This window comes from Onychostruthus taczanowskii, unplaced genomic scaffold (assembly GCF_017590055.1).
Source record: "Onychostruthus taczanowskii isolate IOZ18803 unplaced genomic scaffold, ASM1759005v1 scaffold21, whole genome shotgun sequence".
Lineage (NCBI taxonomy): Eukaryota > Metazoa > Chordata > Aves > Passeriformes > Passeridae > Onychostruthus > Onychostruthus taczanowskii.
In genome coordinates this window covers 5670291-5682749 of record NW_024499351.1, presented here as the reverse complement: position 1 = coordinate 5682749, position 12459 = coordinate 5670291, and the positions used below count along the sequence as shown (strand labels likewise).

At 39.6% G+C, this 12459-nt stretch overlaps 1 protein-coding gene across 6 annotated transcripts in view; it reads left to right on the top strand.

Annotated features, from left to right (window-relative positions):
- MAP3K4 (mitogen-activated protein kinase kinase kinase 4) overlaps positions 1–12459 on the top strand; it is a 67877-nt gene that overhangs the window by 52324 nt on the left and 3094 nt on the right. For 5 of the 6 annotated variants that reach the window (XM_041404193.1, XM_041404196.1, XM_041404195.1 and 2 more), the window contains 5 exons: positions 506–586; positions 2111–2302; positions 2942–3012; positions 5168–5284; positions 6681–6840. In XM_041404193.1, the coding sequence (XP_041260127.1) occupies positions 506–586; positions 2111–2302; positions 2942–3012; positions 5168–5284; positions 6681–6840 (621 nt within the window). Of the gene's footprint in view, positions 1–505; positions 587–2110; positions 2303–2941; positions 3013–5167; positions 5285–6680; positions 6841–7724; positions 7837–12459 lie in introns of those variants that run through there. The other variant, XM_041404197.1, reaches the window with a different exon arrangement.

The window sequence follows — 12459 nt, the reverse complement described above, 5'->3', positions numbered from 1 at the left end:
AGTAGATATTGTGGTCATTCACACTGGATTTCATAGAGAGAAATGCTTTAAAAATTTATATTAAAAGGTGCGGGAGATTTTTTTCATCTTTTTTAGTTTTTAAGCAAATGTTGAAAATACTGTCTGCCTCATGCTTATTCCATTTTTTTTTTTGTAGATATATGAAAAGGAAGGTGCTTAGGTTGGAATGAATACAAATCTTATTCTAAGGAACCTTAGAAAATTGTTTTCCTACAAATATCTTGCATATTTGATTCTGAGTGCCCTGGCATGAAGTGCTTCCCTAAATTGTGGAAGGAGATCTGTGTTTCTATACGAATGAAATTCTATTTTATAATTTGTTTTCTGAAGAGAAGTCAATTTTGATTACAAGAGCATATGTTGCTATACATGTAGGGTTATTAGTCCTATATGTAGGACTAATTTTGAGCTTTTGCTGAAAAGAGTGGCATAATCTTTAATATGAGATAAAACTGCTTTTGTCCTCACACTGTTATTTCTCCAGAGCCACTGTATCCAAAAGGAGATTCCAGTGGTTCATCCCGGCGGAGTTGGGAGCTCAGAACGTTGATCAACCAGACCAAAGGTAGGTGTTTAGGAGTCACTATCATGTAATGTCTGATAGACCAGTGTTGTACTGAAAGGTTGGATTTTATTGTGGATTGTGAAGAGGTTTTCACAGCTTTATACATGTGAAGGAGAAAAAATAAAACCCTGATTGCAGGTGTGGGATATTTGTAACAGAATCACAAGGTAGGAGTAATTAAACTTTATAAAAGTTAATTCTTTTCAGTTTCTGAAAGGTACTACCAGTGTTCTACAAAAATGAGTTCATTTATTACTATACAGAAATTGCAGAAGTTTGCTGTCCCTATTCAGTGCCCAATTATGATAGTAGGAAGTACTTCCTCACTTCCCAAGATCTCTCCCCAGTGTGGGATTTTCTGATTTTATTGTCTAATAGTGTGTGATCCCACACTGTCTCCTAAATTTAAGGCTATTGTGGGGCCCCTTCCTCTCTGTCTTACTACTGATTTTCACGAAACTGAAAGTAAGGTGATCACTTCAGACACTCCTGTACTGTATGGATCAATACATGAAGCTTACTTGCAAATATTTTGGCAAACATAAATGTGAGAGTGGAACCTCATGAGACATGAGAAAAACATTTCTGTCACATTGGCAACTGGTCTCCTTATGTGTGTTACACAGAACACAGGAAGAAATACAAATTCTTACTGTGAAATGTAGAAGTCAGAACATAAATACTGAATGAATTTCAGTTTGTTTAAACTGAAAAAGAAGAATGAAGGAAAACTTGAAAATTTCTAGAAGATTGTTGTAATGGGAACTGGTTTTACTGTCCTCTGTGAATAAGACAAAGATTTTAATTTAAAACTACAGCAAGGCATATTTGGTATAGCAGAACTAGTATTAACTGGGGTAGGGGAGTAGAATATATAGTTTGGGAATATCATCTCCATCCTTAGTTTGGGAATATCATCTCCATCCTTTGGAGACTGCCAGGAACAGGTTAGGCTACTGGTGTCAACAGTGACAGATGTATAATTTTTGTGCTTTACTAGGAGGGGATGAGCTAACACTGCCCTGAGATCTCTTTGGTCTCACTCACTAGATGCTGTTTCATGATAAGACTTGAGAGCTGGAGTTTCTAATATGTCTAAGTCTTTGAAATAACGGATGCCATGGCTCTTTCAAGAAACCTCTCATATTTCTGAAGAACAAAACCTTACCTGTCCTTCTTTCCTTAGTGCTTTACGACCCTAACATATTTCCAGTCTCAGAGGTTAGTTACAGGTCAAATGCAAACAAGTGTGTTGCATTTCATAAATGTGATTTCTTTGAATCAAGTAAGAGATGATTAGGAAAGTACAATTGTTTTCATTTTACCTTAGTTTTGTATGTGATAAGTGATAGTTCATAAGTGATAGTTTCATATGTGATTGTTAAAATGTCTTATTATTTTCCTACATCTTAATTAGACTCACAAAATAGTTTTAACTCTGGGTATTTCATGTGATATCAAAAGATAACAAAATATGATGGTGAATATTTCTCAATCAAGGAAATTGTTCATCACTCTTTTTAGACACTGCTTCCAAGCAAGCCCCGATGGAAGCTGTTCAAAAGTCTGTTCAGTTGTTTGAAGAAAGGAGATACAGAGAGATGAGAAGGAAGAACATTATTGGCCAAGTTTGTGACACACCGAAATCTTACGATAACGTCATGCATGTAGGTTTGAGAAAAGTGACTTTCAAGTGGCAGAGAGGAAACAAAATTGGTATGTTCTTTATACTTTCATTTACCTAGCTAAAATACCAAACTTTGTATTTTTGAAGGAAATCAAAGACTGTGTTTAAAAATCTTTGGTCTCTGCATAGGTATTGTCAACTTTATTGAAATCCAAATATTAATATACAAAATACTATTGTGGCTAGGATTTTCTTAATGTAGAAGGTCACTGACGTTTTCATTGGTCAAGTAACAGGAAACAAGGAGAAGGACTTGGTTAGGACTCTTACTTAGGTATGATCTTGTGTTACCTGCATGTGTTTAAACTTATGAAATGCTCAAGTTCTACATTTGGAAGAACCAGAAATATGAATGGAAATTAGTTGGAACTCTGGGATTTAATTCACCAATCTTATTGTTTCCCCTGTATGATCATATTTTACTCTCTGGTGTGGGAATTTGGGGGAAAATATTTGTTCTTGGGAAGTTTTCAGGTCAGCTGATTAATGTTTTTACTTTCATTCAGCTTGAATTGAGGGCTATGAATGTGTTATTGGTACAGTTAAAAGCAACTTGGAGTTGTAAATTAAAAGAAAGGGAAAAAGCTGTGATGTTTCCTCTATGCAGTTGATGTACCTGTTGCTTGTTGAAGGCAGTGTACTGAATTTTCCTTACCCTAACTTCGCAGGTGAAGGCCAGTATGGGAAGGTCTATACTTGTATCAGTGTTGACACTGGAGAGCTGATGGCAATGAAGGAAGTGAGTACTGTGAATACACGAATCACTGCTGCCCTTGTTTTCTCCCTAAACCAAATGTGGGTGACATAGGAGGCACTGAGGGTTTCTGCACACTGCTGTTAGCTAACAGGAAAAGGATGGGAAGACAAATGGTTTCTTCATGTAGCCACAGCTGCTGTTAGCACTTTTTCCTCAAGTTGCTTTTCAGTTTATAACTTTCAATTTAAATATATGTAAAATGGATATTTTTTTAATGATATCATGGGATGCTTTGTGAATTTAAATGAACACTTAATTTATATGAACTTCCATTAAGAGATTTTAAATAATTAAAAAAGATTTGTGAAGACTGTACACAAATTTATATTTTACTTTGCACTGTTTCCTCTCATATTTTATTACTTTTTTCTTCATTCCTTAGAGCAAAAGATAGGAAGTGTGACATCAGATGTTTTTCAGCTTCTCCCATAGTATGAGCTAGGTTGAGTCACAAAACTGCTGACTAACTTGGTGGGTACAGAAAATCTAGTTTTCAGGATAGAAGTAAAGCTGTGTAGGCATAGAGATCTGTTTCCCCTACCACACCTTGTGGTTGTTTTTCTTTTAAATTATTGTTTAGTTTTAATGCATTTCTACATCTTTAGACAACTGCAAACATTAAGTGTTCACAGCAGTTACTGTGACAACCACTGGATGTTGCAGCAATTACATTTTATGAGCCAGTTCTTACACACACACACAATATGCATGTGACCTCCAAGGTATAGAGAAGCAAGACTGGGCTTGTGCTTAACTCCTTGTACCATACTCAGTCACTGACTAATACCAACACTTGAGATTTTGTTGCTGTTATGTTTTTTTTTCTCCTGATGAAATAACATTTTTCCCCCCCATCAGCTGCACTCTGTTTCTGTAATTCAAAGTTGCTTTCTAGGTGCAGATGCTGTTTGCAGATCAGCATGTGTGTGCTCTTTAGCAGAAGCTGAAGTAAGCTCATAAATAGATCTTGTTTGAGAGTTGTTTGTTTCACTAGGCTTGAATGAAAACTGTTTGCAACTTCCAAATAAAAGGCTTTTCTGGATTTCTTTAAGAATAACATGAGGGAAGTTAGATTTATGAATTTTTTTTAAACTAGTTAAGAACACTGCATTCCCCTGCCCTTGCACCAATGACACTGTGGTTGTATTACCTCATCCACAGTGTCATTGAAATTACTTCAGATTATAGTGGGCAAGCTTTACTACAAATACATAGTATTGCAACTATGCATTAGAAAATATGTAAATACTTGAATATAATTTGTCACCTCTTTGTAATCTTCATGTATTTAATTATACCAGTGCTTGAGTACAAACTGTATCCTGGAATTGTTACAGAGAATGTAACAATCATAACATCCTAGCAACTGAAGGCAATATATTGCCTTCACTGCAATTATGTCCATTTATTTCTTTGGAAGTTGTCCTGCACTCAGTTAATGAAGCTTCTGTTTTCTAACAATATGGTTAAGGTATCATCTTCCATAACTTGCTATTCATCATGCTTATCTGTGTGTGGTTAGAAGCTTTAAATCAGTTTTTCAGAACGCCTGATAATGTTTTTCCTCATTGAACAGTCCATCACAGCATATTGTAGGAGAAGTAATGAAAACGTGGTTTCTTTCATCAAAGCCTTTGATTGTATTTGTTTTATGCCACACCTTTTCCTTGCAGCTGCCTTGTTCTCATTGAATAAACCCCTCAAAGGGATCACTTAGACTCTGGTGGTGAAGTACCTGGCAAAAAATCTCTGTTGAATGATAGCTCTCTCTGACATTGCTTTCAGATTCTCTTGTGTTGTGTCTGTCTACCACACTTAAGCTAGAAGGCAAGCACAGAAGAGATTGATATGTGCACACGAGTGTATTGACACACTGACACAAGAGTGTATTGCTCTTATAAAGTTTCTAAGTCATCATAGTTGTAGGTAATTTTCCAGAAATAGCTTAGTGTACTTTATTTGTTTCAGTTTGGGGATGGAGAGGGGTAATTGGGGGCTTTTTGTGTGATATGGTATTCAGCAACAACAACAACAACAAAAGCTTTTTGTTGTGTTTGAGTTTAGGACAGGTTGTTTGCTTTTTTTGTTCCTTATTAATTTGAAATAGCATCAAAACAATGACAAATCTTTCTTGCAGATAAGATTTCAACCTAATGATCACAAAACCATCAAAGAAACAGCTGATGAACTGAAGATTTTTGAAGGCATCAAACACCCTAATCTGGTTCGTTATTTTGGTGTGGAGCTCCACAGGGTAAGAAAACATAAATTATTGGGACTTTTTTATAAGGCAGAGAGAAAATTTTAAGAAGCTTTGCATTTTTTGAGGTTTTTACATGAGAACATTCTAGTAAATCTTGTCTGGTTATCTCTGTGAATAGCAGTGTGTCTTTTTTCCTCTGGATATTGAGGTCTCTGAAACATAGTTAGGAGAGACTTTTTGGAACTGGTACATAAACAGAGGAGGCTTAAAATAAGTGAATAGAGTGAGTAACGCTGGAACTATTCTATGCTGCTACTCTGTTGAACTGGTCTAAAAGCAAGTTATGTCATATATGGTATGGTAGCTCCTGTATGTAGATAAAGACTAGACAGGCTAAAACCTGTCCCTGTTAGCAGCAAAGGTTGTACTTGTATTGTATCATGTCCCATGTTGATTCCTGGAAAAATATTCTGCTGGCATTTAAATCTTGATTCCAGACAAGTATTGGAATTTGGCTAGCATCTCTTCAAAAGGAAAAAGCAAGTTTTCATGCTTGAGCAGCAGAGCTAATGAAGTGTATTTTTCTATGGAGTTGGATTCCAGTGGTGTGTGCTGGGATACCCAGCTTTTTATTACTCTCTGCTTTCCACATGCTCTTCCCACTTGTGAGTCTCAAGTCCTCATGTCTTGCTGGAAAGTGCTGCTTGGATTTGACTGGTTTGCTCAATGTGGAAAAAGTTGTTTGGTGACCCATTGCTGGTTTAGAAGGGGACATGGCTGCTTTCTGCAGTTCTCTATTTGAGACACAAATTTGGGTGTCTGTGCCCCTGGGTCATTGGTTTCTTGAACTAGATTCTAAGTGTCTTTGGTGTCTTTGCCATCTTTTTATATTAATTCAGTTTGTCTGAAACCAGCTGGGTTGGAGACAGAGTGGGAGCAGAAACTTAATTTTTTCCTTGAAGTGAGTTAGAGTTGGCATGCTTGTTCAAGCCACAGCAAAGAACAAAAAGCTTGCCCATTTCAAGCAGTCAACACATAATACTGCAGGAACTGAGAGAGAAGGGATAAAAAAACAAGCCCAAAACATCATTTTGTGCCTTTTTTTTTTGCCCTTCTCTAAAAAAGGAAAGAATCTCTATAAATTTCTGTGTATACACCTGCGAGGTTTCCAAAGTGTCATTTGCTTGATGCCAAAGCACTTGGTACCACTGAATAGTATCAGTTATGTACAAATGAGGCAGATAGGCATGTAACAGAGAGTTTTCCATAGCTGTGCAATAGAATATTAGGTATTTCATGGTAAGTGATACTTTCATTAAGACATTACATGATACTTTCATTATTTATTTAATGAACAATGAAGGATGTAGGGAAAACTATATATTAATTCAGTGTTTAAAATATAAAAAATTATACCAAATGACATTTGGTTTGCTTCCCAAAACAGGAAGAGATGTACATCTTCATGGAGTACTGTGATGAGGGCACTCTGGAGGAGGTATCAAAACTGGGCCTTCAGGAGCATGTCATTAGGCTGTACTCAAAGCAGATCACGATTGCTATCAATGTACTACATGAACATGGTATTGTTCATCGAGACATTAAAGGTAATGTCAACCAAAAAGGTAATGTTGTTGTTTCAGTGTGGTAGATGAGAGCAGGGGGAAGGATGGGTGCATGTATTTACATATTTAGTGTGCATTATCTATGCAGCCATTATTTGTATAAAGCCTTCTATTAAGTTTTCAGTTTACAAGCTATTGGGTAGTTTCATGCCTTTTCTTTTATACGTAGATCGTAAAAAACATTCACAATTATCATTTCAAACTCATAAATTTTGCCCATGATTTATATATTTAGAGGTTGTTAAGATTATTGGGGATTTACCTAAACTCAGTTGTTAGTCCTTGCATTTTTAGCACTAATGTACTGAGTTATGTAATGCTGTTTTCCTTCTTGTCTGTGCAAATAAGTGGTGTTTTCTGGAGCTGACAGGCAGTGTACAGTACTAGAGTGCATCAGAACTTTTCCTTGTGATTCCATTTTCCCAAAGAGTTTTGGAATTTCAGATGAATGGCTGATTTAACTTAGTAATAAAACTGTTGTTAAAAGAACTTAAGTGATTTTAGGATATCCCTTTATCAAGTGTTTTTTTTCCCTACATTTATCTTCTCGTGCCTGGCTGTCAGCATTTGCGTACTTAATTAGCAGATGAAACTACAGTAACCAAAGGGGGGTTGGGCTTGGCATTTAAGATACCCAGTGTCAGTCCTCATTTCAGGTTCATTTTTCTTTTTCTGCGCCTTCCAACAACATCCTCCATGTCTGGTTATCTTGGTTTTGTTAGTCTGGCATATTTGGCTCACCGATGGCAGGAAACTTAGGCGAAGGTAGGGGGAGCAATGCACACAATATGCCCTGTGAATGCTCATTTTGTGACAAGGCAGTGCAACCCAACGATGCTGGGTTTCTATGTCCCTCTTGCTCACAGGGTTTTGAATCACCGCAGCAGTGTAGGAGGTTCCCAGTTGCTCTTGGTCCTTTGGCCTCGTGCTTCTCATTTGGGAAAAGAACTATCTACGATCCAGAGGCCTTCCACCCAGGTAGGCCACTCTTGAGTCAGTTTTGGCTTTTTTTTTCTAGAAAACACTTTCCCTCACTCCCATTCCCCAGCAATCTTACCTTTTCTGATTCTCCTTCCTCACCAAAGGTTTCTCTCCAGTTGTGGATTTCCCTTTGTGCTTTTCACAGTTCCCTCCTTGCCCTTTTCTTGATCATTCCTTGTCCAGGTTCTGCTTAGCTGGATTATGCTCTCCTGGAAGCTCGTTGTGATCAAAATCCAAAGCTGGCTGACAGGGATTTCTTTTGTGCTGCTCAATGTCATTGATGATATCTGGATATGTTTCCAAATAGGTCTTTTGCTCTTCAGGGAAACGCACGGAGTGAGAAAAGCTGTTTAACAGAACTGTAATGCTGTGTTACCTGAGAGCATTTCTGTTGCAGCAGGTTCCTTATGTCGAATGTGGGAGTGTTTCTTGAGAGTAACAGAGGGTCACTGCAGGCACATCTGTGTATAGACCTTCCTGAAGCTCCATGGCAGAGTATACAGACAGACCACAGAGGGTATTTTTAAAAAGGTTACTTGATGCAGTGGAAGTCTTTCGCTCATTGACTTCCTTTATGCTAACATTGCATCTCCAAGTTTTCAGGCTAACAGCAGTAAAGAATCCTTTAATCTCTATTCTGGGTATTGAATTTTAATTCCTGTGGCTAAGCCCAGTTTCTTTGGTTAGAATTATTTCACTTTGTAAGGAAGCTGTTCTGGTCAGTGATGCAGGATGATGGAATGTTTAATGCTGAAGGAAACCTGTGGACATCTCTGAGCCCTCTGTCCTAAACAGGGCCAGCCTTAGTATCAGATCCAATGTCAGATCACTTCAGGTTGCTCAGGACACTGTTGAGGTGAGATATGTGTGTATCTCCAGGGATGAGATGCCCTGTTCCAATGACTGACCTATCCCCACTGTGAAAAGCTTTTTCCTGATAGCTCCCTGGAATCTGCAAAGGTTGCTGTTGTGTCCATTGATGCATGACCATTTCACAGTGTGCCTTTGAGGGAAAAGTCTGTTTTTGCAGTCTTGCTATCCTCCCATTACACAGCTGAAAACAGCAATAAATCCCCTGCACACACATCCCCTGAGCATCCTTTCTTCCAGCTGAGCAAACTGATCTTGCAGCCTTTCCTTGTTCAGTGGGTGCACCAGCCCTCTGAACATCTTGACACCACTGTCCTGGGTTTGTTCCAGTGTGTCATTGCCTCTCTTGTGCTGGAGAGCCTAAAAGCAAGGCACAACACTCAAGGTGTGGTCTCAGAAGTGCTGAATTGAGAGGAATTAATGAGGCCATGCCTGGTGAGTTCTCTTCAGGAGAGAAGGGCATGTTCTTGAAGACTCCTTGGATGAATACAGAAAATGAAAGGATTGTATCTGCAGCTTTAGTAAATTAGAAACCTCGAATGAGATGCTGTATACAAAAAAGTCTTCATCAAACTGCTACTGTTTATTGTCTTCTTGTAACCTTGTTGTTAACTCAAAACCTTGTGAAGCTCAAAACTTCTGCTATCCTGTCTTCCTGATGAGCACAAAGGAAGGAATGTCATTCAGCAAGAGCTGGAAAACTGCAACAGGAGACTGCGAGCATTTGTCATGCTCTCTAAGAGACTGAGAAAAAGAGTATGCGGAAGCTGATTTTCTCATCCAAGGGTAGCATTTTGCCTGCTTGTTTCTTGTATGAATTTGGCTGCTGCACTGCTTAAGCACAGGCTGTGGAATGTCTGAGCTGCCTCTTTTTCTGGAATTACAGCACAGCCTTTAGTGGGTCTTTTTGTACTGCTCCATGGACTCACAGGATTTCCACCAAAAGCTTTGGATTATCATGCAGTTTTCACTGTTTTTACTATGGGGCTGATTTGGCAGAGGTACAGGGCATGAAACTTGAGTTTAAATGCTTTAGGTTTTGGCTGCTGTAGCAGAGTGTGGCTTTTGACACTGTCTCTTCACGGTGTGCCCAGGAGGACCTGTGTTGTACCAGCAGGAGGGCTGTGCACAATTGGGCAACCTCCTGCCTCTGCCAAGTGCATCCAGGGATGGTGCTTCAGACAGTGCATGTGTAGGGGGAGAGAAGGAACAGGTGGGGGCAGCCTCTTTCTGCCATTTTACTCACGGTCTTTGGTTTTATTTTGCCTGTTAGTAATGTGGATGTGTAGGAGTTTTGTTACATTCCCAGCAGTGTTAAATGTCACAGGTAAAAAGCATTGGGCAGCATCATCAAGTACTGATCTCTTGTCTGCTCTTCTTGCACAGGTCCTGCTGGATCTGTGCAGGTTTCATTTACTGCTTTCAAAGACTCCTCCTGCAGTCTGGTTCTGAACAAGCAGTTTGCAAAACAGGCTCCAGTGATACCACGTCAGTGGAAGCTGACAGAAAGTGTCTGCAACATGAGTCTTCAAGTGCCTTCTCTGGCTTCTTGCTGAAACTTTGGTTCAGTGCTTTATTCCATTTAACAGTTGCAAGGGTTTCAGGAAAAGGGCTCACAGGAGCTTTCATGGAAATTCTTAGGCTAAATTGTCATTAGTTTTTATCTAAAGATATAAATTCTAGTCTGCAAGGCCTTGGAAGAAGGTTTTGAGCTGTATTAAACTAAACTATCCAGTTGCCTGAACTCTGCCAGAAGAGAGATGGTTGTTGAACTTCAGCACTGCCGGGCTCCATCCACAATAGTAGTTGGAAACTTCTGCGAAATTCTCATGTTGCTTTCTTGACGAATGGAAACACAGGTTTCCAGAACATCCTTGGAAAAGTGCCTGCTAGTGAGGACTGTTTTTCCTAAGCTCTCTTTTTAGGCTAAGTGCACCTGCTATCTATCTGACAAGCAACTGCTTGAAAACATTGGAAAAGCAGTCGACAATTCCAAGGAAGAAGCCGTCACTCTCCTAATGCATTGCCCATACTTAGTGTCTCATCAAGCAGCCTTCTTGTACTGCTTTGTGTCTTTCTGGATCTTTCATTCAAGGAGCTGAGGGATGGTCTACTCAACTCCATTACAAACACCTGTGATCGCAGGGTAACTCTGAACATAGATTCCACTGATGGCAAACTGCAGAATCCAGTGAAAGAATGCTGGAGGATGTGCAAGCATCTGAATGCCAGAAGTGGAAAATCATTGCACTCAATGTGGAGATATGTTGTATTCCTTGAATGTTAATTCTTTCAGGACTTGTAAAAGTCTACAGTAACTAAAGGTTGGAATTTACTTCTGTTAGTGATTTTGCTCACCCATCAATTGCAGTTCTATGTAACACCTCTTGGACTAAATAGTTACCAACTGTTGTCAGAGTAGTCAGAGTCCTTTGAGAAATTGGCAGGGTTTTGGCATCATTGACCTGCACTGCCTTTTTTTGACTTGAGCTTTTTGAGGATTCTTTGTATTCTTTATGAATATCTTGGGGATGTCCAACAAAGTGAATGGGAAAAGGCTATTAACTGAGATTAACACAGAGGAGGAACAGCCAAGAATTTCTGCATTGCTCAAGGTGGAATAAAAGTGAGAAACTTTGGAAGGTTCTATTGAGATGAGCCATTTTTGAATGAATCTTTTGTGTGACATGGGAAGAGGCTATGTGTAGTGAAATCCCCACTGTCTGCCTACTCCTAGAGTAGATGAGCAGTTTGTTTTGTGCATACTATGCATCTTTCCTCAAGGAAGACCACAGCTGAAGCTCTGTTTCTGCCAGGTGATACTTGCAACCTACTTGTGCTTTCATTGTGATACTTGCAGAGTCCAGAATGTGGCCTGATATAAGGAGCTCCTTCTGCTCTACCTGTTTTCTGTTGCTGTCAAAATGAATATTTTGGCAGGATGTTGAATGAAAGAAAACTACAGGTTGTCAAGACCACTTGGTTTATTTTGTATTGTTCTGTTTAGCAACTGACTTGAAGCCACTTGCAGATTCCCCTTGGAGATATTTAACTATGCTAGGGAAGTTTGTTCTAGTGTAAGCTGCCAGTATAGCAAGTTATTGTAATGGTAGTCCTCCTCTAAAATTACTCTGGAAGTAAAGTGCCACAGGAGTAGGCACTTGATAGTGTAAGTAATGAAATGCTCTAAACTCTGTTTTGCAAGTCACCTGTGACCATGGGGTCATTAAAGTTGGAAAAGGCTTCCAATAATGAGTCCAACCTTGGACAAACCACCACTATGTCAGACAACTAAAACATGGCACTGAGTGCCATGCCCAATTGTATCTTGAACACTCCCAGGGATGGTGACTCCACCACCTCCCTGGGCAGCCTGTTTCAATGCCTGACCACTCTTTCAGTGAAGAAATTCCTCCTGATGTCCAGCCTGAACCTACCCTGATGCAGCTTGAGGCCATTTGCTCTCATCCTGCCCCTGGTGGCCTGGTAGAAGAGGCAGACTCTCACTTGGCTGCACCCTCCTTTCAGGCAGCTGTAAGGAGCAACAAGGTCACCCCTGAGCCTCCTCTTATCCTGGCTAAACACCCCCAGCCCCCTCAGCCTCTCCTCACAGGAGTTGTGCTCCAGACCCTGCTCCGTTGCCCTTCTCTGGACACGTTCCAGCACCTCAATGTCCTTCTTGTAGTGAGGGGCCCAGAGCTGGACACAGCACTTGAGGTGCAGCCTCACCAGAACTGAGTACAGGGGGAT